This window comes from Schistocerca piceifrons, chromosome 1, assembly GCF_021461385.2.
Source record: "Schistocerca piceifrons isolate TAMUIC-IGC-003096 chromosome 1, iqSchPice1.1, whole genome shotgun sequence".
Classification (NCBI taxonomy): Eukaryota; Metazoa; Arthropoda; class Insecta; order Orthoptera; family Acrididae; genus Schistocerca; species Schistocerca piceifrons.
Genome location: NC_060138.1, coordinates 255,102,658 through 255,127,257, shown reverse-complemented (window position 1 = coordinate 255,127,257; position 24,600 = coordinate 255,102,658). Strand labels below are relative to the sequence as shown.

Here is a 24,600-nt window from a genome sequence, read left to right as displayed (position 1 = left end):
AGTGTTATGAATGGTCCACACGGTTTATAAATTGCCGCGCAGAAGTTAAAGATGATCCTCATTCATGACACTCTTTGATGTCTGCCAATGACGCTCATGTCAGGTACTTTAACAAAATTGTGGATGCCAGTCGAAGATTGACTGTCTGAGAGATTGCAGAAGAATGTTAACATTTCAGTTGGATCATGTCATGAAATGTTAACACAGCCTCTTGGCATTGAGCGTGTTGCCACGAGGGATGTCCCATGGCTCACAAGTCAAGAGCAAAAGGCCCTTCACCTCGCAATCTGTGAAGACCTTTTAGATCACACAAATGAGAACAAGATATGTTCCTTAAGAGAATCACAACTCGTGATGAGATGTGTGTCTATGGTTACAATGTTGAGACCAAGGCTCAATCTCGGCAATGGATCGGGAAAGGTTCTCCAAGATCACAAAGAGTTCATCAGGTTAGGTCACATGTCAAAGCCATGATGCTGAGTCTTCTTCGACTTTGAAGGATTCGTTTATCATGAATTCATGCCACACGGATAAACTGTTAATCGATGATACTATCAGAACGTGTTGCGATGCCTGCAAGAAAATGTGACAAGGAAACAGCCTGAAATGTGGTGAGACAATTCATGGCCCTTGCATCATGATAAAGCACCCGCACATTCATCCTTGTTGGTGCATGACTATTGCACAAAAAATGAAATCGCTATGCTGCCTCATCCTCCAAACTCTCCAGACCTTATCCTGTAGATTTTTAAATTGAAAACCCCACTGAAAGGACGAAGATTTGCAATGATAGATGAGATAAATGAAAATTCACAGACGGTGCTTTGGGCACTCCAACAAGAGGTGTATTAAGACTGCTTCTGGAAGTGGAAACGCCATTGGAAGCAGTGTATCAATTGTCAAGGGGAGTATTTTGAAGGAGAAGTAAAAGGTAAGCGTGGAAGAATTTTATGGACAAAGTTTCTAAAATTGTTTGAACAGACCTCGTACTGTAATTTCTTAGACTTTCCTGGCAATTTTGTGACACCTCATTAAATCGATTGTATTGCCGGGGGTCTGCGTTTATCTAACACAATATTTTGACGTTGTACCTCGGCGTCTTCATCAGGTGGAGGAGGAGGAGATTAGTGTTTAACGTCCTGTCGACAATGAGGTCATTAGAGACGGAGCGCAAGCTCGGGTTAGGGAAGGATGGGGAAGGAAATCGGCCGTGCCCTTTCAAAGGAACCATCCCGGCATTTGCCTGAAGCGATTTTAGGGAAATCACGGAAAACCTAAATCAGGATGGCCGGAGACGGGATTGAACCGTCGTCCTCCCGAATGCGAGTCCAGTGTGCTAACCACTGCGCCACCTCGCTCGGTCTCTTCATCACGTGCTTCCTGTAACTGAACGACAGGATGACCATGTCCCGTATTTATGTCTGGACAATGTCTGGCATTCCCTACGCTATCCGCTCCCGCTGCAACCATGTTGGTTGATCGCCAGATGTTCCATCTTCCGTCCGCACCCACTCCCGCTGTTTTCCCTGGTGGCGGCCGTTTCAAGGCGTACCCTACTAGGTCCGCACCCACCAGGCGTGTTCCTAGCACTGTCGACAAGCTGCGTTTGCTGTTGGTGATCACTCCAACTTTCTCTAGTGAGACCGTGTCGGTTGGTCGCCAGGTGTTCCATCGTCCGTCCGTTGGTCTGGCCACTGTAAGACAGCCTGACATTCAGTCACAGGAAGCACCTCATGAAGGCGCTGAGGTACGTCGAAATATTGTGTTAGATAAATAAACACAGACCACCGGCAGTACACCCGATTTAACGAGATGTCGGACCTTGTACTGTCTAAAAGAAGTTGCAGAAATATTCAGTCAGATCTTGGTAAAATTTCAAAGTAGTACAAAGATTGGTAACTTGCCTTAAAAGTTCAGAAGGGCAAAATTGTGCACTTCAGGAAACAAAAAAATTTAGTACTTTATGAGTGCAATATGAAAGACACAACTGGAATCACCCAACTCCTACAAATACCTGGGTGTAAGACTTCGTAGGGATATGAAATGGAATGATAACATAGGCTCAGTTGTGGGGAAACAAGTGACAGACTTCGTTTATTGGTAGAATACTAGGAAACTACAATCAGTCTACAAAGGAGATTGCATACAAATAACTCGTGCTATCCATTCTGGAATATGACTCGAGTGTGCAAGCCCCTTACCAAGTAGAATAATGGTAACACAGCATACAGAACGCATATAGAGGACAGCAACACAAATGGTCAGAGGGTTGTCTAAGCCACAAGAGGATGTCATAGAGATGCTGAAGAAACTGTTCTGGCAAATTCCTTAAGCTCTGCTTGTATTTCAAGTGCAAGGCCAGCAGTCCTATCACTTCCGCCAGCCACCTATATGAACTGAGCAGGGCCTTAGAATTCGTGCAACAGGCATCGTTGGTGCCAATGTGAGCCACAAATTGCAGACGACAGCATCCTGCTCACTCGACAATCACAGGCAAGGTCACCTCCACATCTCTGATGAGGCTCCTCGACAGACACACTGAGTGCACACTGGCCTTCTTTCCAGCCCTGAGCGCTATCTGCTGAAGGGTCTCCATAACACGCCTAACGTTGGAGCTCTTGATAACTAGTAAACCTCTCTCGCAGTGTGCCTGCTCGGATCCTGCTGAAGGAGTGGCCACCTCTCCATGTAAATGGATATGGCCAGGTGGCCTGTCTCCACATTTAACTTCCACGCCGAGTGACACAAATGCATTAGCACTCGCCACTTACCCTGCTATAAGGATGGATCCATCAGAACGGGTGCACTAGAAGGAGCCTCAGAAGCAGAGCCCATGCGCAAAACAAGCGACACTTGAGGTGTCCCATGCAATGCACAAGATTCTCCACCACTGCTGCACCCCGTGGCTGTATGCTGAAGGTGACTGACCATAGCCAAAAGTTCATTCAGCTGTTTGTGAACTGCAGCCACCTCCTCCTGCATCCACACACAGCATGCACACATCCTAGCCATCCTAGCAAGACTAAATGAAGAAGTAAACTATAAAAGCAGACAATCCCAGATACGCAATTTGCTACCCTCCCAATGTGTCACCAATGGACCCTTATGCATTAATGAGCTGGCTGTTCAGTGAGCAACTACTGCCCTACAGAATGAATGAATTCATATACAAAAATACGAGATTAAACCTCTTAAACAGAAAAACAAGCGAAGTTTAATAAACACACAACGAGGAAAGCATAGTTAAAAAGAAAAACACTTAACTTGTCACACTGTAGACACACCAGCCAAGAGCTGTAGTCTGCGTGTAACTTCTTAATTTCACGTTTCAGGAATAAATTCATCCAGAAGGTTATTATAGCAACATAAGGAGAATAATATTTCTTTATTTACTTAAAGCATGCACATTTTCAGCAAACTTTATATCCCTTTCTTGTCTGCTGTTTGTGTTCCTTCACTACTTTCACTTTAATTTTAACAAATCTATTTGCACTCATTTTGTGGCTGTATACAACTGTGATGTCACATTAATATTTTTGTAGTCATATCAAAAGGGTGATGAAGGCTTTTACACAATGGGTTGGTCTATTAAAATATTTTTAGACTTTTCTGTTAACCTGCAAATTTCATTATGAAATTAACCTGATGGGCTTTTTCTTGGAATTCTGTGAAACGATCCTCCTGCTTTACACCACATAACTCTGAAGCCAGGACCCACAGAAGTTAAACGCACTCCCTAATTACTTTCGGCACGAAATCTGCTTCAGTATTTATGTAGGTGTAAGAGGAAACAGCCTTTTCGTACAAATAAGTGGATGAGACAGGTATAGTTGTTACTATTTTATTTGATAGTATTGGGAACTCCACCTTTAAGTTTAACTAGAAATTTCTAGGTGATAAAAATTTGTAATGTTTTTATAACTTAAAAGTCACTGGAAGCCTACAGCAGCTACTTGCTTCAATTTGAACTTAACGTGGTTTTCAAAATTATTTTCTCTTCTAAGAGATTGAGGATCCAGTTGGTATTACCAAACAGAGCAGGGAAATACTCTTTGAAAGCTTTTCTAAATCCCTTTATCACATGTTCTTTAACTATGTTCTTGACATTTCCATTTGAAGAAAGATGAATGTTTACTAGATAATTGTGAAGGGCATCAAAGCACTCAATTTCACTGGAATGTTAAGACATGTCTCAAACTGTGGTCTTTTTAATAAACATTTTGATACAGTCTTGCATAGTACGAAAGCTTGGACTTAGTCCCAGAAGTAAAAAATTTTAACTGTTGATTTTTTAACAAGAGGTAAAAAGAAGAACAAGAAGACTGCAAAATAAACCACAGTCTCCAGCCAGACATTGACTTGGGAAAGTTGTAGCTAGTGAGAAAAAGATAAACTTCATACAATATGAGAACAATTCTGCCACTAGATAGCCATCTGAGTTCCATGTGTGTCAACAAAAATTTAGGAATACTTGTCATTTCCTCATATAGTATTGCAGCAAAAATTCAATAATTAGTGAGCTGCCATTTAATAAAATTAATTGCTCTCTTTGTATCATGAGGCACAGAATTCTTTTGCATGCACGTAACAATACACTGACTAACCAATTTCAAATGAAGAAAATTTAACCCTAGAATAACAAGGTGGGGTAAAAAACTATCCCAGTCCATATATATTTTTTATCCTATGTTAGTATTACTGGCTTCTCGGTAGGGAGTCACCGTTCACTTTTCCATACAGTATTATTGTTCACACTGAGAGGGCTATAATCTCTCAGGCTTTATTCTCCATCATCCTTTAACAGGAGTACTTCGAAATTTGTCTGTTGGGGTAAAAAATAACCCTGCCTTGTTATTTATGTTATATTTTTTTCTTTACAAACTAGGTGGTACTTTCTTTCGTAGACATAGAAAATGTCTTCTGAAACAATATTAAAACTCCAGAGGAAATAATGACAGGATTTGAGCATCAGAGGCTGAAAATGTACCTTACAGCGACTCAGACGAAGATGTAAGTGAACCTGAAGACAGTCGTATCACAGACGACAAGGAGGATGACGAATTCGATTTAAAACCATTTGAGGTTGATTCATCAGATAAATGTGGTCGCCAAGTACGGAAAATTTTATATTGCAGAAATGGGTATTGTTGAAACACACATTCCTTATATAAAAAGCGTTGAGAGTGCCAGTAAAGAATATAGTGGTAGAAGTATCTGGTGCACTAGGTGAGGCAACAAATGAAACATCTCCTTTGAAACTACACTCCTGGAAATGGAAAAAAGAACACATTGACACCGGTGTGTCAGACCCACCATACTTGCTCCGGACACTGCGAGAGGGCTGTACAAGCAATGATCACACGCACGGCACAGCGGACACACCAGGAACCGCGGTGTTGGCCGTCGAATGGCGCTAGCTGCGCAGCATTTGTGCACCGCCGCCGTCAGTGTCAGCCAGTTTGCCGTGGCATACGGAGCTCCATCGCAGTCTTTAACACTGGTAGCATGCCGCGACAGCGTGGACGTGAACCGTATGTGCAGTTGACAGACTTTGAGCGAGGGCGTATAGTGGGCATGCGGGAGGCCGGGTGGACGTACCGCCGAATTGCTCAACACGTGGGGCGTGAGGTCTCCACAGTACATCGATGTTGTCGCCAGTGGTCGGCGGAAGGTGCACGTGCCCGTCGACCTGGGACCGGACCGCAGCGACGCACGGATGCACGCCAAGACCGTAGGATCCTACGCAGTGCCGTAGGGGACCGCACCACCACTTCCCAGCAAATTAGGGACACTGTTGCTCCTGGGGTATCGGCAAGGACCATTCGCAACCGTCTCCATGCAGCTGGGTTACGGTCCCGCACACCGTTAGGCCGTCTTCCGCTCACGCCCCAACATCATGCAGCCCGCCTCCAGTGGTGTCGCGACAGGCGTGAATGGAGGGACGAATGGAGACATGTCGTCTTCAGCGATGAGAGTCGCTTCTGCCTTGGTGCCAATGACGGTCGTATGCGTGTTTGGCGCCGTGCAGGTGAGCGCCACAATCAAGACTGCATACGACCGAGGCACACAGGGCCAACACCCGGCATCATGGTGTGGGGAGCGATCTCCTACACTGGCCGTACACCACTGGTGATCGTCGAGGGGACACTGAATAGTGCACGGTACATCCAAACCGTCATCGAACCCATCGTTCTACCATTCCTAGACTGGCAAGGGAACTTGCTGTTCCAACAGGACAATGCACGTCCGCATGTATCCCGTGCCACCCAACGTGCTCTAGAAGGTGTAAGTCAACTACCCTGGCCAGCAAGATCTCCGGATCTGTCCCCCATTGAGCATGTTTGGGACTGGATGAAGCGTCGTCTCACGCGGTCTGCACGTCCAGCACGAACGCTGGTCCAACTGAGGAGCCAGGTGGAAATGGCATGGCAAGCCGTTCCACAGGACTACATCCAGCATCTCTACGATCGTCTCCATGGGAGAATAGCAGCCTGCATTGCTGCGAAAGGTGGATATACACTGTACTAGTGCCGACATTGTGCATGCTCTGTTGCCTGTGTCTATGTGCCTGTGGTTCTGTCAGTGTGATCATGTGATGTATCTGACCCTAGGAATGTGTCAATAAAGTTTCCCCTTCCTGGGACAATGAATTCACGGTGTTCTTATTTCAATTTCCAGGAGTGTATTTGAACTGTTGTTTATTAATAACATTGTTTCACTAATAGTTACATACACAAACCAAAAACTTGTTGATTCAAGGGTAAAATTCATATCACTACAACGGTATATTGGAGATACCGACCAAAACGAAATAAAAGCATTGTTTGGTATACTTTTTATGAGTGGACCTCAAAAAAATGCCCATGTCAGTTGTACTGATGCGTAGTCTGTAGTATACTGGTCCCCATTTTTCCAAGGAATTATGATGAAAAATCAATTTAATTTTTTAATCAATAATCTAAGATTTGATGACCAACATACTAGACTGCAAAGAAGAGCAGCAGACAAGTTAACCACATTTAGTGATTTATGGCATATGTTTGTCAAGCTGTACAGTCCCTCTGCTCTCCTAAATATTGATGAGACACTCCTCAGCTTCCAACGCAGATGCCCGTTTATAATTTATCTGCCAAGCAAGCCGAAAAAATATGGGCTAAAGATAATTTCATTATGTGACGCGAAGACATATTACTTTTATGGGGTGCATCCCATATTTGGGAAATGACATTAGAGATACATCTGTTTCAATTCCTACATATTATGTGATGAAATTATGTAAACCTATATATACGAAACATTACAATGACAACAGGTTTGCTTCTTTAGCAGCCGACAGAAGGTTGACAATGGTTGGCACATTACGCCAAAACAAACCAGAAATCCCAGGATTCCTGCTTCAAACTGCCAAGAATAGGCCAGTTTCTTCATTTGTATTCATTTACAGGAGAGGAAAAAATGTGGGAGTCATACATTCTGAAGAAAAATAAAAATCTTATTCTTCTGTCAATGATGCATGAGATAGGTGAAATAGATGAGAAGGCAAAGAAATCTAACGCAACACTTATCTACAATAACAACAAACGGGGAGTCGATGTATTTGATTTACTACGCAACAACAAGACCACAGCATGAAAAACTAGGTGCTGGCCAATTCGATACTTGATGAGCTTTTAGATGCCTATGGCTTGTATAAGAAAAATGGCGACACAAACACCCGAAACAATTTTCTCAATCATTTGCTTTTGGGGTGGTTGAAGCAGAAATGAAAGACAGACTCACAAGAAAAAATTTATACAAAGACCTCCTCATAAGCATGGAACAGATTTTGACACATTTTGGGAGCAATATTCCAATCTCAGCAGCACAACCAGAAATGATCTTTTTTTTTTTTTTTTTAAAAAAAAAGTGGATGATGCTTTCTTTGCAGTCGGAAAGAAGACTGGAAAAATTCCTTTGAATGCGGCGTGTGTCTGAAACCAGTGTGCAAAGACCATTGGAAAAATATTTGTCAAAGTTGCCATAACAGTTTAGTTTGAAAATGTTTGATGTAGTCTAGGAAAAGGGGTAGATTTTGGGAAAGACACCCAGAACCATGGGTCAGGGGAGACTTACCATATGGGATGAGAAGGAAAGACTGATTCACATTCTTATCCTGTATGGTAAGTCCCCCCTAACCCATGGGTCTGGATGACTTTCCTAAAATATACTCCTTTTCCTAGATCTCTCCAGTCCTTTTCCTTAACCCTTTACCATTCCTCTTTCCCCTTCAACCCCTCTGCCTGAAGAACAATCACAACAGTCTTTTATATGTGTGTTCTGCCGCCGCTTAGTTAGTAGATTTTTTTATCTGTCCAATTAAATAATAAAATACATTGATATTATAACTGTTAGTTGTTTTGTCATATTGTAAAACATCAACAATACTTTGTAATGAATGTTCATACTGTTTCATTGCTACTTTATATTATTCCAGAAGCATTTTTTTAACAGAGATAATTTAGAAAAATGTGGGGTAAATTCTTATCCCAGCCTGTTATGTATGTCTTGAGAGTCACACTTTTTTACTATAGGGTTAATGAATCACCTTGTTACCAATGTTAAAGCCATCAACTAATTTAATATATAACTAGAGGTGAAATACTGTATCGGTAAACATTGGGCAAAGTAAAAAACTACTTGCGAACAGGCCAAAGAGATCACGTTTTGCACCCATTACAGTGTAGTTTCTGGCTGGCACCTGACTTGACAAGCAGACAAGACACATGGGCATCAAGGCGGACATGGGCTGTGGCAGAGCACCACAAAGCCCAATGGGTCTCGGTGCGGCTGCGTCAGCTACCCAGGCAGCCCAAGTCAAAGATCACCCGTCACTCACGGCTATGGTCCTAGGCAGGCCACGCAGGCTCAACGCACGCCTCTGCTCCTTGTTTGCGGACACAAGGAGAATTGTCCACTGTCCAGAAACAGCTGGAAACTATGCTGGACCGGGTCAACAGGCTTTCAGCTACTGCTCAAAGCTGGAAAACACTGGGGCACTAGAGGCGAAACCTAATTACCCCACTGTCACTCTGACTTCCAATGTGAATCATCTGACAAGTGTGTTTTCACCTGGAGTGAGTTGTGGACAGTGGCAGATTTGCTTATTTCTGGGCAGAGGGCAAAACTGGGAACTGGCCGCACAGATGGCTCCTTATGCCTCAGCAACAGGTACAAGGTGCTATCCTCTATTGATCACACATATGAACCAGCGTACACTGCCTCTCCTGTTCGGCTAGTGGCCAATTTTCCTGCCCAATTCTGACAAGTGCAGAGGGCAGCTGTGCTAGTCATTGGCAGCTCAACCATTAGGCGGGTAATGGTGCCCCTCAGGGAATTAGCAGGTAGGTCAGAAAAGAATGCCAATGTGCACTCAGTATATCTGCCAGGAAATCTCGTCTGAATTTTGGAAGAGGCTCTGCCAGCGGCCATCAAACACACTCGGTGCAACAGGCTGCAAATCATGGCTTGTGTCTCCATGAATGACACCTGTCACTTGTGTTGTAAGGCCATTATTGGTTCCTTTTGGTGGTTGGCTCATTTGGTGAGGGCACCATCTCACAAAGGGTACACGCTAAGCTCACTATCTGTAGCATCGTACCCAAAGTCGATCACAGTCCTCTTATTTGGAGCAGAATGGGATGTCTAAACCAGAGGCTCAGGTGATTCTGCGATGGTATCAGATACAAATCTCTCAACCTCCATTATTGGGTGGAGAACTGGAGGATCCCCCCCTCATAGGTTAGGTGTACACTACATGCAGGAAGCAGTTACTTGCTGTACATATTAGAGGAAACTCCCTTGGGATCAGTGACAAACTGCCTGCTAAAATCAAAGACACATCAGACACATTATTTTCTGAGAGCGTTTGTCCTTGCAAATCAGAAATGGAAAATATCAATATGGTATTAGTAAACTGCAAGTGCATTCAAGGTGAGATACTATAATTACAATTGCTTACTGAAGGTAATAATGTCCAGATAGCACTGGAAACAAAAAATTGATTGGACCCAAAAGTGAATAGCAACAAAATCCCAAATATACACTGGAATATATACTGTACAATTACACATCAACGGTGGTGGCATATTTATTGCAGTGAAGAATTAGAAAATATTAAGTGAAGTTATTACAGATTCAAAATGTGAAATAAATGGGTTGCACTTAAGCATCTAAGATGGATCACACATGGTATGGTAACTGGATGCTTTTATAGTCCGGCTGTGTCAGGAGCTGTAATAGCATGGTGCTTCAGCGTAGAATCACAAAATTTCATGAATAAGTTTCCTTATCACAGTGAAGCAGTAGGGGGACAGTTCAATTTGTCAGAAATAGAACGGGAGAGCCAATCAATCAAAGTATTCATGTGACATTATTCTGAATTTCTTCTCTGAAAATTACTTCAAACAAACACTGGAAAGTTGTAAAGGGACACCCTCATCTAGCATTAATTTTCCTCAACAGAAGTAGTCAACACCAGAAATATCTTTCGATTCTGAACAGGTTAATTTTATCTCACCTGTTTTTCTAAAACATTTCATATGATTTTGTACACAATGTGTTATATTTCAAGCTAAAATAAAAAAAAAAAATACTTCATTTTCTTTATAACAAACAATATGCACCAGCTCTGAATGTACAGCTGAAATTATTTTCTTTTAGAAACATTTGAAAATACGAAATACTGGGCACACTTAAAATTTCTGTTATTAATTATGCAATTTAGTACTGTTCATTATGTTTATCTCTGGGTTCTTTTATAAAATAATAATATAAATTAATAGAAAATCATTTGTCAAGAGGATTTGTAAACCCTTTGGAATATTGTTAGCACCGCAGAGTGAAGGAATAATGGGCATGCCTCCGATGTGATTAGACATGTTTTGGTAATTTGGAATAACAATGTAATTTCGGCTTTGTTAATGTGAAAATTCAAAAGACAGTGTGTTACAGAAAAATGTCGGAGAATAAATTATTGTGAAGAAAACAAAAAATACAGAGCAGGTTTATTTCAAACTTATTATGTCAACTGGCACCATGAGAACCTACAATTTCAAAAATGTTGGCTTCAAGAATCAGTCCCCAGACTTGAAGAACTGGAGCCAACTACGAGAAAAGAAGGTGAGTAAAGTTTTTTTGTAAATCTCACTCCTCTCGAAGCTTATTAAAAGAAACTTCCTGGCAGATTAAAAATGTATGCTAGATCGAGACTCAAACTCGGGACCTTTGCCTTTCACCAGGAAGTGCTCTACCATCTGAGTTATCCAAGCACAACTCACGACCCGTCCTCACAGCTTTACTTCCACCAGTACCTCATCTCCTACCTTCCAAACTTCACAAAGCTCTCCTGCGAAACCTGCAGAACTAGCACTCCTGGAAAGAAGGATGTTGCAGAGACATGGCTTTGCCATAGCCTGGGGGATGTTTCCAGAATGAAATTTTCACTCCGCAGCAGTGTGTGCGCTTATATGAAACTTACTGGCAGATTAAGACTGTGTGCTGGACAGGCCATGAGTCGTACTTAGGTGGCTCAGATGGTAGAGCACTTCCTCACGAAAGGCAAAGGTCCCAAGTTCAGGTCTCAGTCCGGCACACAGTTTTAATCTTCCAGTAAGTTTCGTATCAGCGCACACTCAGCTGCAGAGCAAAAATTTCATTCTTATTAAAAGAGTTAATTAACAAATGATGCGAGGGAGAGGTAGATTACAAGTGATGGTGTCATCCAAGATCAATTGGCTAATAACGAAATTTTGTCTGTTGCAGAAGAAGGGAGAGTGATTTGTGTCGTTTATGTATGTAAGAATTTCCGATCACATGAAGAAAAAAGACCGAGGGCTGCCCAACAAAGAAAATAGTACCAAGAGTGAAGATGTACTACCAACAATGACAGAGCGGTTCAAATGAAAAAGGACTTTACAACTATAACCAGGGACATCTTAAAAGAAAGACAAGTACAAACTATCTGTGACACTCTCAGAATGTTAATTTGTTTGTGGACTCGTGTGCTTATTAACAAAATGAATAGAGATAAGAATAGGAGTGAGGTAGAAGTGAAAGCTGTAGGATACAGTCACGACATGTCCAAGCCAAGTGAAATTGTAGTCACTAAAGAAACAATAAAAACTGATATTCTGCAGTTGATTTTGGCAAAGACAGTGGAACTGAAGACAGATAACAATAGTAAATTGGACAGGGTACTAGATCAAATGGACCAACTAAGTAATCAAGTTTCAGAGCTAAAAAACGGGTTGTCAGAGAGGTTAAAAAGTGTGAATGAAATAGTTGATGTTTCAGAAAATAAATTTATTGTTTTGGAAAATGGCTTTGTAGTTGAATCAGCAAGACAATCAAAGAATGTTAATAACATCAGTGTTGGACAGAAGGCCGTAGAAAAAAAATCATCAGTTTAGACCAAAAAATTTTAAATGTTGAAACAACATGCAAACTAATGTAACTGTTTTAGATCAAAAAAATTCAGTAGTTCACAACATGTGTGAATGAAAATCTATGTGCAAACAATGGTATTGCATGGTCCAACATTCATATCAAAAGTTTTCCATCAGACAATTTACATCCAGTGTACCTCCTGCACCACTGTAGAGAGAGTTTTGTGTCAGGTATGAATGACAATCAAAAAATTAAATTTGTTAAATGATGTTTGAAGACAAAGCTCTATCATGAGTAAATTTAAATTTAAGTCATTGGGAAACATCAAAGTTTTCCTTAAACTTTTTAGACAAATTTTAATCAGAATCTGAACAGGGGAGGATTAAAGATGAATTTTTGAATGGTACTAATTATAGGAATAGGTATGGTACTTTGAAAGACTTTTTTAAGAATCAACTTAAAAAATTAGCAGACCTTGACGAACTATTTGATGAAATGACCTTTACTGATGCACTTAAAAGGAGATTGCCATAAAGGTTGCACAGTGGGATTTAGTACACAGGCCTGACAACTGTCTTAAACAATTTTTACGATATGTTGACAGGCTGGATAGAGCAGTAGAAAGAAGTATGTACCATAATAATTGGAATGATAGAAATCACAATAGGAATAACTACAGAAACTGAGATAATGGTAACTTCTGTCAGGATCAAAGTATCAATACAGAGAAAAATTTTGAACATCAGCAGGATAGGAATAATGGGGATAACCATGGCCATTTTAATAGGAGAAACAATCATAGAAGTAAATACTCAAGAAACGGCAGTTCGCCTCATTGAAGGACAACAGTTTTGGGGTGACGAAACACAGCATGCACAGGATGCCCCAGTTACACTTGCAATTAGACAACAATAACAGTGATAATGATATGGCACATGTATCTGAAATTGAACAAAAAGAATATCAGATTTCTCATTTATGTTTTGATCAAAAGTTTTGGAATACATTTAATTATGGTGATGAAGGTGCTAATCTCAAACCAGAATGTGAAAGTAGTGAGGATTTTGATGTAGTATGTACTAATGATTTCTTCTCTTGATCAGAAAATAGTGGTATTGATGTATGTAAATCGGAGCTGTGAAATAACTGAGGTTGGTAAGTCTGAGACTGGTGACTTATTGCAAATGAATGTAGGCAAGGTAAGTGACTTTGATTGTGATGAGACTTGTGTTGTTAGTGATGTTGTTGTTGAAGTAATTTTGGGGGATGATGATGATGATGATCAGGTGTTTGTGGAGTTTAAGAATAATGAAGTTTCAGAGTTACTTGTGAATGAAATTGACAACATTGGTAAGGTAAATGATATATGTGATATTGCAAGTGCGAGTCATAGAATATCAGTCCAGTCAAAACAGTTTTTCACTAATGTCAAGTAGAATAATGATCCAAACAGTAAAGGTGAGTTATCTGTGAGTCTAGAGAATAAAGGTGAAAACTTCTTAAAGTTTGTTCGAGACCAGATTGATGCTAACATAGATAAATGTGCATTCTGAAATAAGTTAGCTCTGGTTAGTTAGAATTTGTATCCAAATTGGTGGAATGAAGTGAAAGAAAATCTAAGCAGGAGTTTTAATTTTGACAGCAATATATTTTGTGTCTCTTCTGTAACAAGTGACATTAGTTGTGCCATTGTTTTCAGTCTTTACCTGATAATATGAATAACCGAAGTAATGCTATGATACCAGTAAAGTTGATAAAACCCTACAAAAACAGTGTGGATGTAGCATTTGATCAAATTGAAGGTGATCTTTTGCATGAAGTGTCGGACAACAGAGAAGATGATTCAGATTTTGGGTGTCCTTACATTAAGATTAAGATTGACCAGTGGGAAGGTATCTGTTTGATTGATACAGGAAGCCCCCCGAATTTGTGGTATATCTGAACAATTTAGAGATACGATTAGGTATAGGAAGAATTTTGTGGAAAAGATCACTGTAGGTGCAAAGATTAGAGGAGCTACAGGTAAGCAAAGCAAATTGGCAAAATCTCAAGTATTAACATTTAGTATAGAAAAAAAGACCTTTGAACATGGATGCATAATGATCCCTAGTCTGGAAGAAAATGTACACTATGTTTGCAGCTTCATACGACTACACAATTGTTTTTTGTTTGTCAGGAATGTAGTATGTAAGATCATGTGATTTCTTAAGTTCTGTCTTATCTATTGACTGGGTGAGAGGTAAATTTATTGCTCTGTGTAAACTCTGCACCCACTGATGTGAGGACATGTTGTGAATGACGCAATCTGTCTAACTTTCAAAAAGAAGTGTGTACCCTAAAAGAGATTGCCGGTAATAATGGTTATAACTCCAACATAGTCGATAATATAATTGAGCACAAAACGAAAAAGACAGTTTCCACGTTAATGAGGTCTGTGAACAACAGGGACGAACGTAAGAGATTTATAGCTATTCCATTTCTAGGAAACATATCTTATAAAATGCAATGTGTGCTCCATGAACATGACGGTAATGTAGCATTTTCCAACAGCAATAGCTTAAAACGGAATTTTGTTTGTTTCAGCAATAACAATTATAATAAGCTATTGCAATCAGGAGTTAATAAACTGAAGTGTAATGTTTGTTCGGCATATTACATAGTGCAAACAGGTAGGTCTATAGCCATAAGATATAAATAATATATGCCATCGAGGATGGGTATGAATAAGAAAGGGTTAACGTTTGCTGAACACATCGCTGAAGAAGGACATATGCCCCAACCTGTTAATGACTCCGAACTATTGTGTAATGAAGCAAAGGGTATGAAATTACTAAATGATCATTGTTATTTGAAAAGTTCCAGCTACCTTGAAGGTTTTCAGCCCGTATTGGGCATAGCAGATAGGCACTAGTGGTTACTCGATTGTGCCACATGATTGTAGGATTACCTTTTGAGATAAACTAGTGTTTTAGGACAGTGCTCCAGTAGGAATTTGTCATAAAGAGTCATGAGCTGCTTTTATGGTAACAGTGGTTTATGTTGAGACAGATATGTTAATGTGTCCTTTGTTATCTTGTATCGTGTTACCGCACTCATGCACTAGGGTGCTAGTCATAGAAATAATGTCAATCATTGGTAGTGTGGCTATGTATGACGACTACAGTCAGCAGGTAGAATTAGCCCTATAAGCTACTAGAGCGTATAAAGTAAACTGAAGTTTTATTTGCATATGATAGTCTCGTTTTTGAATCATGCATCAAATAGTGATATGACAAACTTTTTTTTATATGAAATTATTAATGTTCTACCACTCTAGTGATCGTACGCAACAGTATTTCATCTGTTGGACATTCCTATTAATAGTATATGGCCCTTCATTTGCACATATAAGCATGTTGTTAATTTATTGTCATACATAGTGACTAGTTGCCTGATAAACAGTGCAACGTAGCTCACTGTGGTGAGCGCCACCTATGGTGCGTAGGAGTGCAGCACATTTGACAACTGTGCAATAACAGAGGTAGTGGCAGAGGACATACGGTGCCATATGTAATTTTACTTACGTTCGAAACAGGCTTATGTCTGTTGAAGTTATTTTATTGGTCTTGATGCAGCCGCTGGGCTAATTCATTTTTCATTTATTAGTGTTTATGTAAGTAATACGTTATCACTTACCTAATTTTGAAGTTTATGTGTAGATTGTATCACTGGTCTAGATGTTACTTTGATCATTTTTAGGACTTTTGAAGAAGGCTATATTAATATAGCAGAAACCATGGTCAAGGTTTAAAATAAACATAATTTAGTGCAACTGTGGGCTGTTTTTCATTTGAGACAATTTCGTAATGGTTGCTGTTGTCGCTGCCATGATGAAAATAATACAGCAGTCTAGTACTCAGTGCCGATTTTTCGTGCGCCGCCTTGCACCACTGAAATAATATTGTAGAAGTTATCATACACTCTTTATAAAATGTGACACCAGACACTCGATTACGGAGTGCGGGCTTCATTCGGTTGTAAGTCAGTGTGCCTTCCATAACAATGAACATGCTCTTTTACCTTGGATCAAAAAAAGAACGAAAATGGCCACTCATAAGTGCCATACCAACTACCTTTGCATGTGTAACACCCCAAAAAAAGCTTGCCTTTTTATAAGTATGTCTTCTGCTGTTTATCAAAATAGTAAAGTAAGCTGATATGCCCTTTTGTTACCTGAAAAGATTTATGTATTACATACCATGTAATTTTTATGTAATTTACGTAATTATATAACACATTTTAATTACCGGTCGTGGACGCTGAATAGAATACAAAAAGAACTAGAAGTACAGAGTTCAAAATAGGCTTGGAACAGCTCTATAATGGGCATGCGCTGCGAACGAAACGAGCAACAACTCAATACTGAACTAACTAGGAGCAGTCGGCAGTGGAACTGCGATGAGTGGCCACATGAAGAAGGCTGGGACTGGGATCGGAACCTAGACTGAGTCGGGAATGGGACTGGGAATGTGGCTGGAACAAGATTGACCGTTTCTCGTTCTCAGGAACTATAAGTAGAAAGCCGCGACCAAAGTGAACGATTGTTCCTTAGAATTTGTTCCTCACTCCTTGCGTTCATGTTGGTGAACCATTCGTTTGGACCCGTAAGTTCACGAATGACCGTTCTCTACAATAAGCTGTGGTAGCATCAAAGACTACGGGTATTATAAAGACTGTTAAGAAAGACAGACACATTTTTTTTCCTTGGCAAGAATTACAAGATGCAAATTTCAGAGAATCTGAGTACTCAACTGAATTTAGTGTTGCAGACAAAGATGTGAAGCACAAATGAATAAAATTTAAAAGTGCCATTAATAAACCCCGGATGAGTTTTGTGCCTGGAGTCAAAAATTCCTCGCAGATAGAGTTCAGCACGTCCCTCTTAATAGAAGAAAATCAATAAGTGTAAAGGTAAATTGACAACAGTATGATAGGACCATTACTGTTTACAAATATGTGAACGATCTTGTGGAGAATGTTGGATCCACCATGAAGCTGTTTGCCAATGATGTGGCTGTCTGTAAGAAGGTAGCAATATCAGAAGACTTGCAAACTGCAAGACAACCTCCAAAGGATTAATCACTGGTGTAGAGACAGTTGATCCCGAATGTAAATAAAACGTAACATATTGCACCTACACAGGAGAAGAAATTTATTACTGTACAATTACACTATTGGTGACAAACTGCTGGAAGCAGTAACACCATAAAATGCCTAGCAATAACCATCTGGAGTCACATTATGTGAAACAACCACATAAAATAAACAGTAGGAAAAGCATACAGCATACTGAGATACATAAGAACAATCTTTAGGAAATGTAATTTGTCCAAAAAAGATGTGGCTTGCAAAACTCTAGTTTCACTGATTCTTGGGTATTGCTCAAGAGATCAACAAGATCTAACAAAAAGTGGAGCATTTCATCATATCATTTAGTGGCTGTGAGAGCATTATGATGGTGTTCATCAGTTGAAACGAAGTAGGCATTGTGCATCATAGAAAGGTTTACTACTGAAATTCCAAGAGAGTACATTCCTGGAAGAATCTGACAGTATATCCCCCCCCCCACACACACACACGTTTCCAAAATGAGCACAACAAGTAACTACAATAAATGAGATTTACCAATAATCATTCTTCCCATGCATCGTTCGTGAATGGAATAGGGAAGGAGGGATCAAAAGTACACTCCGTCACATGCCATCATGTGGCTTGCAGAGTAAAGTTGTATGTGTAGATTGACACCATTGCTGACACTGTATCTAACAGAATGTAAACAGAATATAACAACAGGGCTTGTTGTGGACTAGTTGCTGTGACAAATTGTGACAAACGAGTTAAATTAGTGAGTAATGTGAAGCGCAAGTGCTACGTGCAAATAGTGAGCAAAGTAATGCAGTCAGTTATGAGCATTATGCAGCTAGCACATCACAAACGTATCAGCTGACAAAGAATTTTCACCCAACATTTACAATGGTGCAGAGGAGGGGGTTGGGATGTAGGGGGAAGAGGCCAAACTGTGAGGTCATCGATCTCATCAGATTAAGGAAGGACGGGGAAGAAAGTCGGTTGTGCCCTTTCAAAGGAACCATCCCGGCATTTGCCAGGAGTGATTTTGGGAAGTCACGGAAAATCAAAATCAGGATGGCCAGATGCAGGATTCAACCGTTGTCCTCCCGAATGCGAAATGATGCAGAGGACTCAATACCAAGTGGTAACACGACATTACACAACAGTGCAGACTTAGACTAAAGTAACAACCAACAAACATAGTTAGATATAGTATTAACATATACTACAGACATATCACAAACACTAGACGGAAGCCTGTATGTGTCCCTTCCAATACCAAACATGAGAATAATATCAAAGACTTGCCGTCTGGAAATATTAATAAACTGTAGATATAGCTTGTGCAGAAACTGGACAAATACTTCTAAGTTTCAAGAAATTAGTGTCACAAAGGCATTCCACACTCTGACTGGTTAAGTGGCTCTGTCACCCACCCCACCTCCTGTCTATTTTATTTTATGATAAAAAAGTTAGTATATTAACTTGTTTCATTCTCAGTTAGTTTGGCAGAGATAGATAATACCAAACAATGGAAACTCCAGGTAGGAAGATCGACAATATAGGAAAAGTGTTTTGTAATTGTGCCTGTCTGCAACTTGAGATGTCTTGTTTACGGTAAACAGAGATAGATAATAACATGACAGGGCCAAAGCCACTATTCACAAGAAAAAGAAGAAAAAGGAAAATTAGTGTTATTTTTTGTTACTTCTCCCTTTCTTCCCATCCATCTTTCATATCCAACAACAGCTTTTGTTGCACCAGCTTCTTCAGTTTATTCACAGATGTATTTAGTTTTATGATTTCTGGAGATTTCCTAGGATTTGTATCGTTACTAAGTAAACTGACAGTAACAAATAAAAATATTCAATGTAATACTGCCTACTTTAGGTAACTGCACACTGAGCCTCAAACAAAATATAACAATAAATAAATAAAATAATAAACATCATATAACACTGAAAATCATCAACGTAAGTTTCAAAACAGCACACACTTCGTGGTAGACTGAAAGATACATTACAGAAACTATACCCTTGGCTGTGGCTAGCTCTTTCCTCCAAAGCATGCATGGTATGAAGAGATTCTGTATGTTTAAAACACTGCCCACAAAAGGTAAGGTTCTAGGCTCGAGTACTGGTCGCGCACACAGTTTTAACCGACCAGAATTAAGTTTTAATGGTGTAAACTTTTGCTTTAACATGTTCCGCTACACTCTTATACAGTATAGTAAAGGTATAACTGCTTGATTCATTTTTTACGTACTGCATCAAGACAACACTGCAAAATGAACCAAAATCTCAAAAGAGTGAAATGTAATCGCTGGCATACAGCACAAAATGTACAACCTACCTGCAAGAATGTCCTGAGGAGAGTGGCCAGTCTCTCACATTCCTCTCTTCTTGTGCAGTATATGATAGCAGACTGACAATCCTTAAAATGGGTATTAGTGAGAAGTTTGATTAGTGCTTCATCCTTGTTCTCATCTTTAGAAACTGTCAGTACAAGATTGTTGGGAAGAGGAATGTCCTTGATCACCCCCTTCTCTCCATCTGGAATGTCTAAGTGCTGAACTATACTAGCACACGTCGAGTTTGTTGCAGTAGCAGTCAGTCCCAAGATAGTACGGACTTTGAGTTTCTCTCGTAACACCTAAAATGTAAAATAATAAAACTGAAGGTAACTACATGCAGAAGGAAATTTACTAATGTGATGCGGAGATTAGTGAAAACTGAAGGGATCAATGGAAGCAAGTGCTAACTGACGATGCCATCAGTTAGAACTATCACACATAAGTTGGTTAATTTGGCAACAAGAACATAACAATTTATACAGACATCCCTCTGTGCCTGTACAAATTGAACTTCTTGTAATCAGCATGTGATGCATTCAAAATCACAACACACAGTGTGATCAGACAAATCCGACTACTGAAGGTTAGCACTTTTCTCCCCACCCCTTCAATTGTTCTAAAATGTTTTTATAAGTAACATTTTCACTTAAAAGTAAATTACATTAAATAAAGATTATGAAGTAGTTCTTGTTCATAAATATGAACACACCCCTTATGTAATATAGAATATGACTTGTGGACCTTTCAAAGTAGTGACTGCTCCAAAGATTATCATTTTCAATCAATGTAAAGTACTTGTATAAACATAGTGTGAAAAAGGCAATGAAAAAAGTACTGAAAAGTAAACACAACAGCAGAAAACAAAGAGAAACTAGAAAATGGGCGAACGGACTGAATGGACAGCAGCCAGGATATTGTTAGCTGATAGCGTTCTGCAGAACAGCAAATGCTTTAACAAAAGTATTAGATAAAAACATCTCTCCACCCTCAAATAGAAAGAGGGAAAAATGACTGTCAATAGACCTCTGCACAAGCCCTAATTTCTCTTGTCTTCATGGTCCTTAGACAAAATGTACGTCAGCTGCAGTAGAATTGTTTTGCTATCAGGTTCATATGCCGGTTCTTTAAATTTCCCGCATAACGTTCCACAAAAAGGTCATCATCATCTCTCCAGTGATTCCCAGTTGAAATCACAAAGCACTTCCATAATACTCACAAGTAGATCAAACCTACCACTCTGGCAGCTTGCCTCTACATTGTTTCAATGTATTCCTTTAATCTGACCTGGTGCTTATACCAAACACTCACAAATGGGTCGTACTAATGTACTATATGCAGTCTCCTTTACTGATGAACCACCCTCTCCTATATTTCTCCACATAAAATGAAGTTGCCCATTCACTTTTTCTACAACCCTGTCCTTATGGACTCCTTCCATTTCATATTGCTACGTAACATTACATGTAGATATTTGATCAATGTGACTGTTTCAGTCCTGCATTTGAACTTCACGGAACTGTTTTCCCTACTCATCTGCATTAACTTATATTTTTCTCCATTTGTAACAAGCTGCCATTCATCACACCAACTAGAAATTTTGTCTATGTCATGTTGTATACTCCTACAGTCACTCAACGATGATGCCTTCCCGTACAATCATCAAACAGCTGCAAACTGTTGCTCACTCTGTCTGTCAGATCAGTTATGAACTTAGAGAATAAGAACGGTCATATCACATTTCCTTTGGCCTCTGCTGACAATATTCTTGTCTCTGATAAACACGCTGCCGTGGACAATGTAGTGGGCTTTACTAGCTAACAGGTCTTTGAGTCACTCACTTAGCTTGCAACCTATTCTGTACGCTTGTACCTTCATTAACAGTCAACAGCTCAATAGTGTAAATGAAGGACTAGTGACTCTTTTGAAAAGTAAACGGTTTTTCTGCATTTTAAGACTCATAACCAGTGTACACATTATTAGTGAACAATCAAGCCTGACATATATGAGAATAAAAATAGGAACGACAAAACATACAGAAGTGCCTATGAACAATAATAATAGCATTCCAAAATAATTAAATTAAGCATCTTGATAACTGGTATGGTAGGTACTGTAATATAAGGAATCTATTGTGACTGTTACAATGAAATGGATACTGAAATTAATTATTTTTCCAGTCAATTAAAATACATGCATCTGTGAAAAGTCACTTTGCTTATGATTCTATAACATTTTTCACAGTATATCAACTCCAGTCGTCAAGTGGATTAAACCAGATTAATGTATCAAAACTGTTGATTCTGTGTGCATGGTCCTTTTTGACAATCAGTATTTTGCAGAGCACAGGCTGCTTTTTAAATTCATGTACACATTACATTCCTCGCTTTTCAGAGTGGTTCATCAGCTTCAGTGCAGAATTATAGTGTGAATGTTGTTTTAAAGGGATCTCTGATGAGCCCAAACCTATTATGATGGCTAGTGTTGTTATGTTCTGAATCATATGTATCAAGGAACAGTTCCTGTATGATACTGATCAAAACAAGGTCACACAAAAGTCTGAAGAACTGCTATGTGTTCGCCTTATTACCTGTAGCTAACAGGTTTGTAAGCATACAATGACTTCTTCAAATAATCTGCGGGAATGTGGCAAGGTAAATTTGTCGAACACCAATGATATTTCAGTAGGTGAACCCTGTCATTTGAAAATGAAGACATGCTTCCATATCCAAATATCAGCATGACCTGACAAATTTACTCAGCCACATTCCCACAATTTATTTAAACAACGTGTACACTGTGAAGAGCTTATGATTCTCATGGAATGCCATCATTTCACACCCACACATCATAGACAGTTAATTTGTTCATAAGGAAATGAAAGATCCAGAAACTTGCCAACAAAGGATATCAGATTTTTTTATATCCCGTAAAATCCAATTTTCAGCTCAATCTCTAATAAGCTCATTGGTAACAAGCCATTAAAAGCCTGTATCTTCCCTCTTTACTGAAGTTCATCAAATAATTGCTATGTCAGCCTGTCACTTTCTCAGCCATCCATCATTTGCACATGATTTGTCTGTAGGGTACGAACCAACTTGTTGATTTGCAGCCCTGATGCCGGCTACAAGCGCTTTTCGCTTGCTGTGTTATGAGATAAGAAATTTAGCCAGTAATTAATTGTTTTTGCTGTATATTCTATAGTATTTACGTGTATTAGTGTCAGATAGATTTGATAAATGGAAGGTTTCAGTTTTTATTTGCGCCTGAATAGGAAAAGCAAAGTTTCTGTTTAGGACAGTTTCGCTTGTACGCAAACGTTTGTTTACATTCTTAACTGACATTAAATATGCGGAATTATCAATTAATTCAGTCTACAATACTCAGTATTTACAATTATTAGTGTCATTTAGACACTTCATGATTCCAGGGACCCTGCATGTCAGCAGGGGACTGTTCAAGCTGGTGGAGGCTCTGTAATGGTGTGGGGCATGTGCAATTGGAGTGATATGGGATCCCTGATACATATATATACGACTCTGACAGGTGGCATGTACGTAAGCACTCTGTCTGATCACCTGCATCCATTCATGTTCATTGTGTATTCTGACGGACTTGGGCAATTCCAACAGGACAATGAGACACCCCACACGTCCAGAATTGCTACAAAGTGACTCCAGGAGCACTCTTCTGAGTTTAAACACTTCCGCTGGTCACCAAACTCACCAGACATGAACATTATTGAGCATATCTGGGATGCCTTGAACATGCTGTTCAGAAGAGATCTCCCACCCCTCGCACTGTTACAGATTTATGGACAGCCCTGCAGAACTCATGGTGTCAATTCCCTCCAGTACTACTTCAGACATTAGTTAAATCCATGCCGTATTGTGCTGTCGCACTTCTGCATGCTCACAGGGGCCTTACATATTAGGTTGGTGTATGAACTTCTTTGGCTCTTCAGTGTATGTTATCTGAAAACTGTCTCACGCAACTAGACCAAGAGCCCATGTGCAATGGAAATATTTTAGACCTTGCAGATACAAACAGGCCTTGCCATATCAATGGCGTCGTACAGATACAGGAATTTGAGCTCATGATGTCAGCACAGTGACGATTGTTAGTGAAGTTAATAAATCAATCCAGAAGGGTAGGTGAATATTTCTGCTAGACAGAGCACACAGGCAATTGTCAGTATCCCTCTTGGAGAATGAACTGACATTATTTAGTTCCAGTCATGGACATAGAGGAATTTCGGGCAAAGTCAAAATGGATTACAAACTGTACGATGGAGAAGTATGTGCTGAGTAAGTGAATTAAGGACAGAAAAGACCCACTGTACTTTAACAAAGAGACTGCAAAATGTTGAGGAAGCAAGACTGTTGCACTCTCAGTTCAAAAGAGAAAGCACAAATGATGATAAGACTAAAGTTAAGGGCAATTTGTCCATCTGTAAAAACGTCGATGCGCAAAGCATACAAATATGACAGTCATACCTTAGCAGAACCCGAGAAAATTAAGGTGCTAGATAAATTCACTATAAGTGGGCTAAGGCTTCTAGCCAGTCACTTATTCGCCAGTCTAGTGTGGCAACAGAAGATGTTGTTGTTGTTGTGGTCTTCAGTCCTGAGACTGGTTTGATGCAGCTCTCCATGCTACTCTATCCTGTGCAAGCTTTTTCATCTCCCAGTACTTACTGCAACCTACATCCTTCTGAA

The 24,600-nt window shown here is 39.8% G+C and overlaps 1 protein-coding gene across 1 annotated transcript in view; it reads right to left on the bottom strand.

Moving 5' to 3' along the window:
- The window catches only part of LOC124786866 (ATP-dependent DNA helicase Q4), a 145,525-nt gene that overhangs the window by 33,449 nt on the left and 87,476 nt on the right, over window positions 1–24,600 (bottom strand). Inside the window, exon 7 of the mRNA XM_047254296.1 lies at window positions 19,885–20,184. Within this exon, the coding sequence (XP_047110252.1) occupies window positions 19,885–20,184 (300 nt within the window). The remainder of the gene's footprint in view (window positions 1–19,884; window positions 20,185–24,600) is intronic.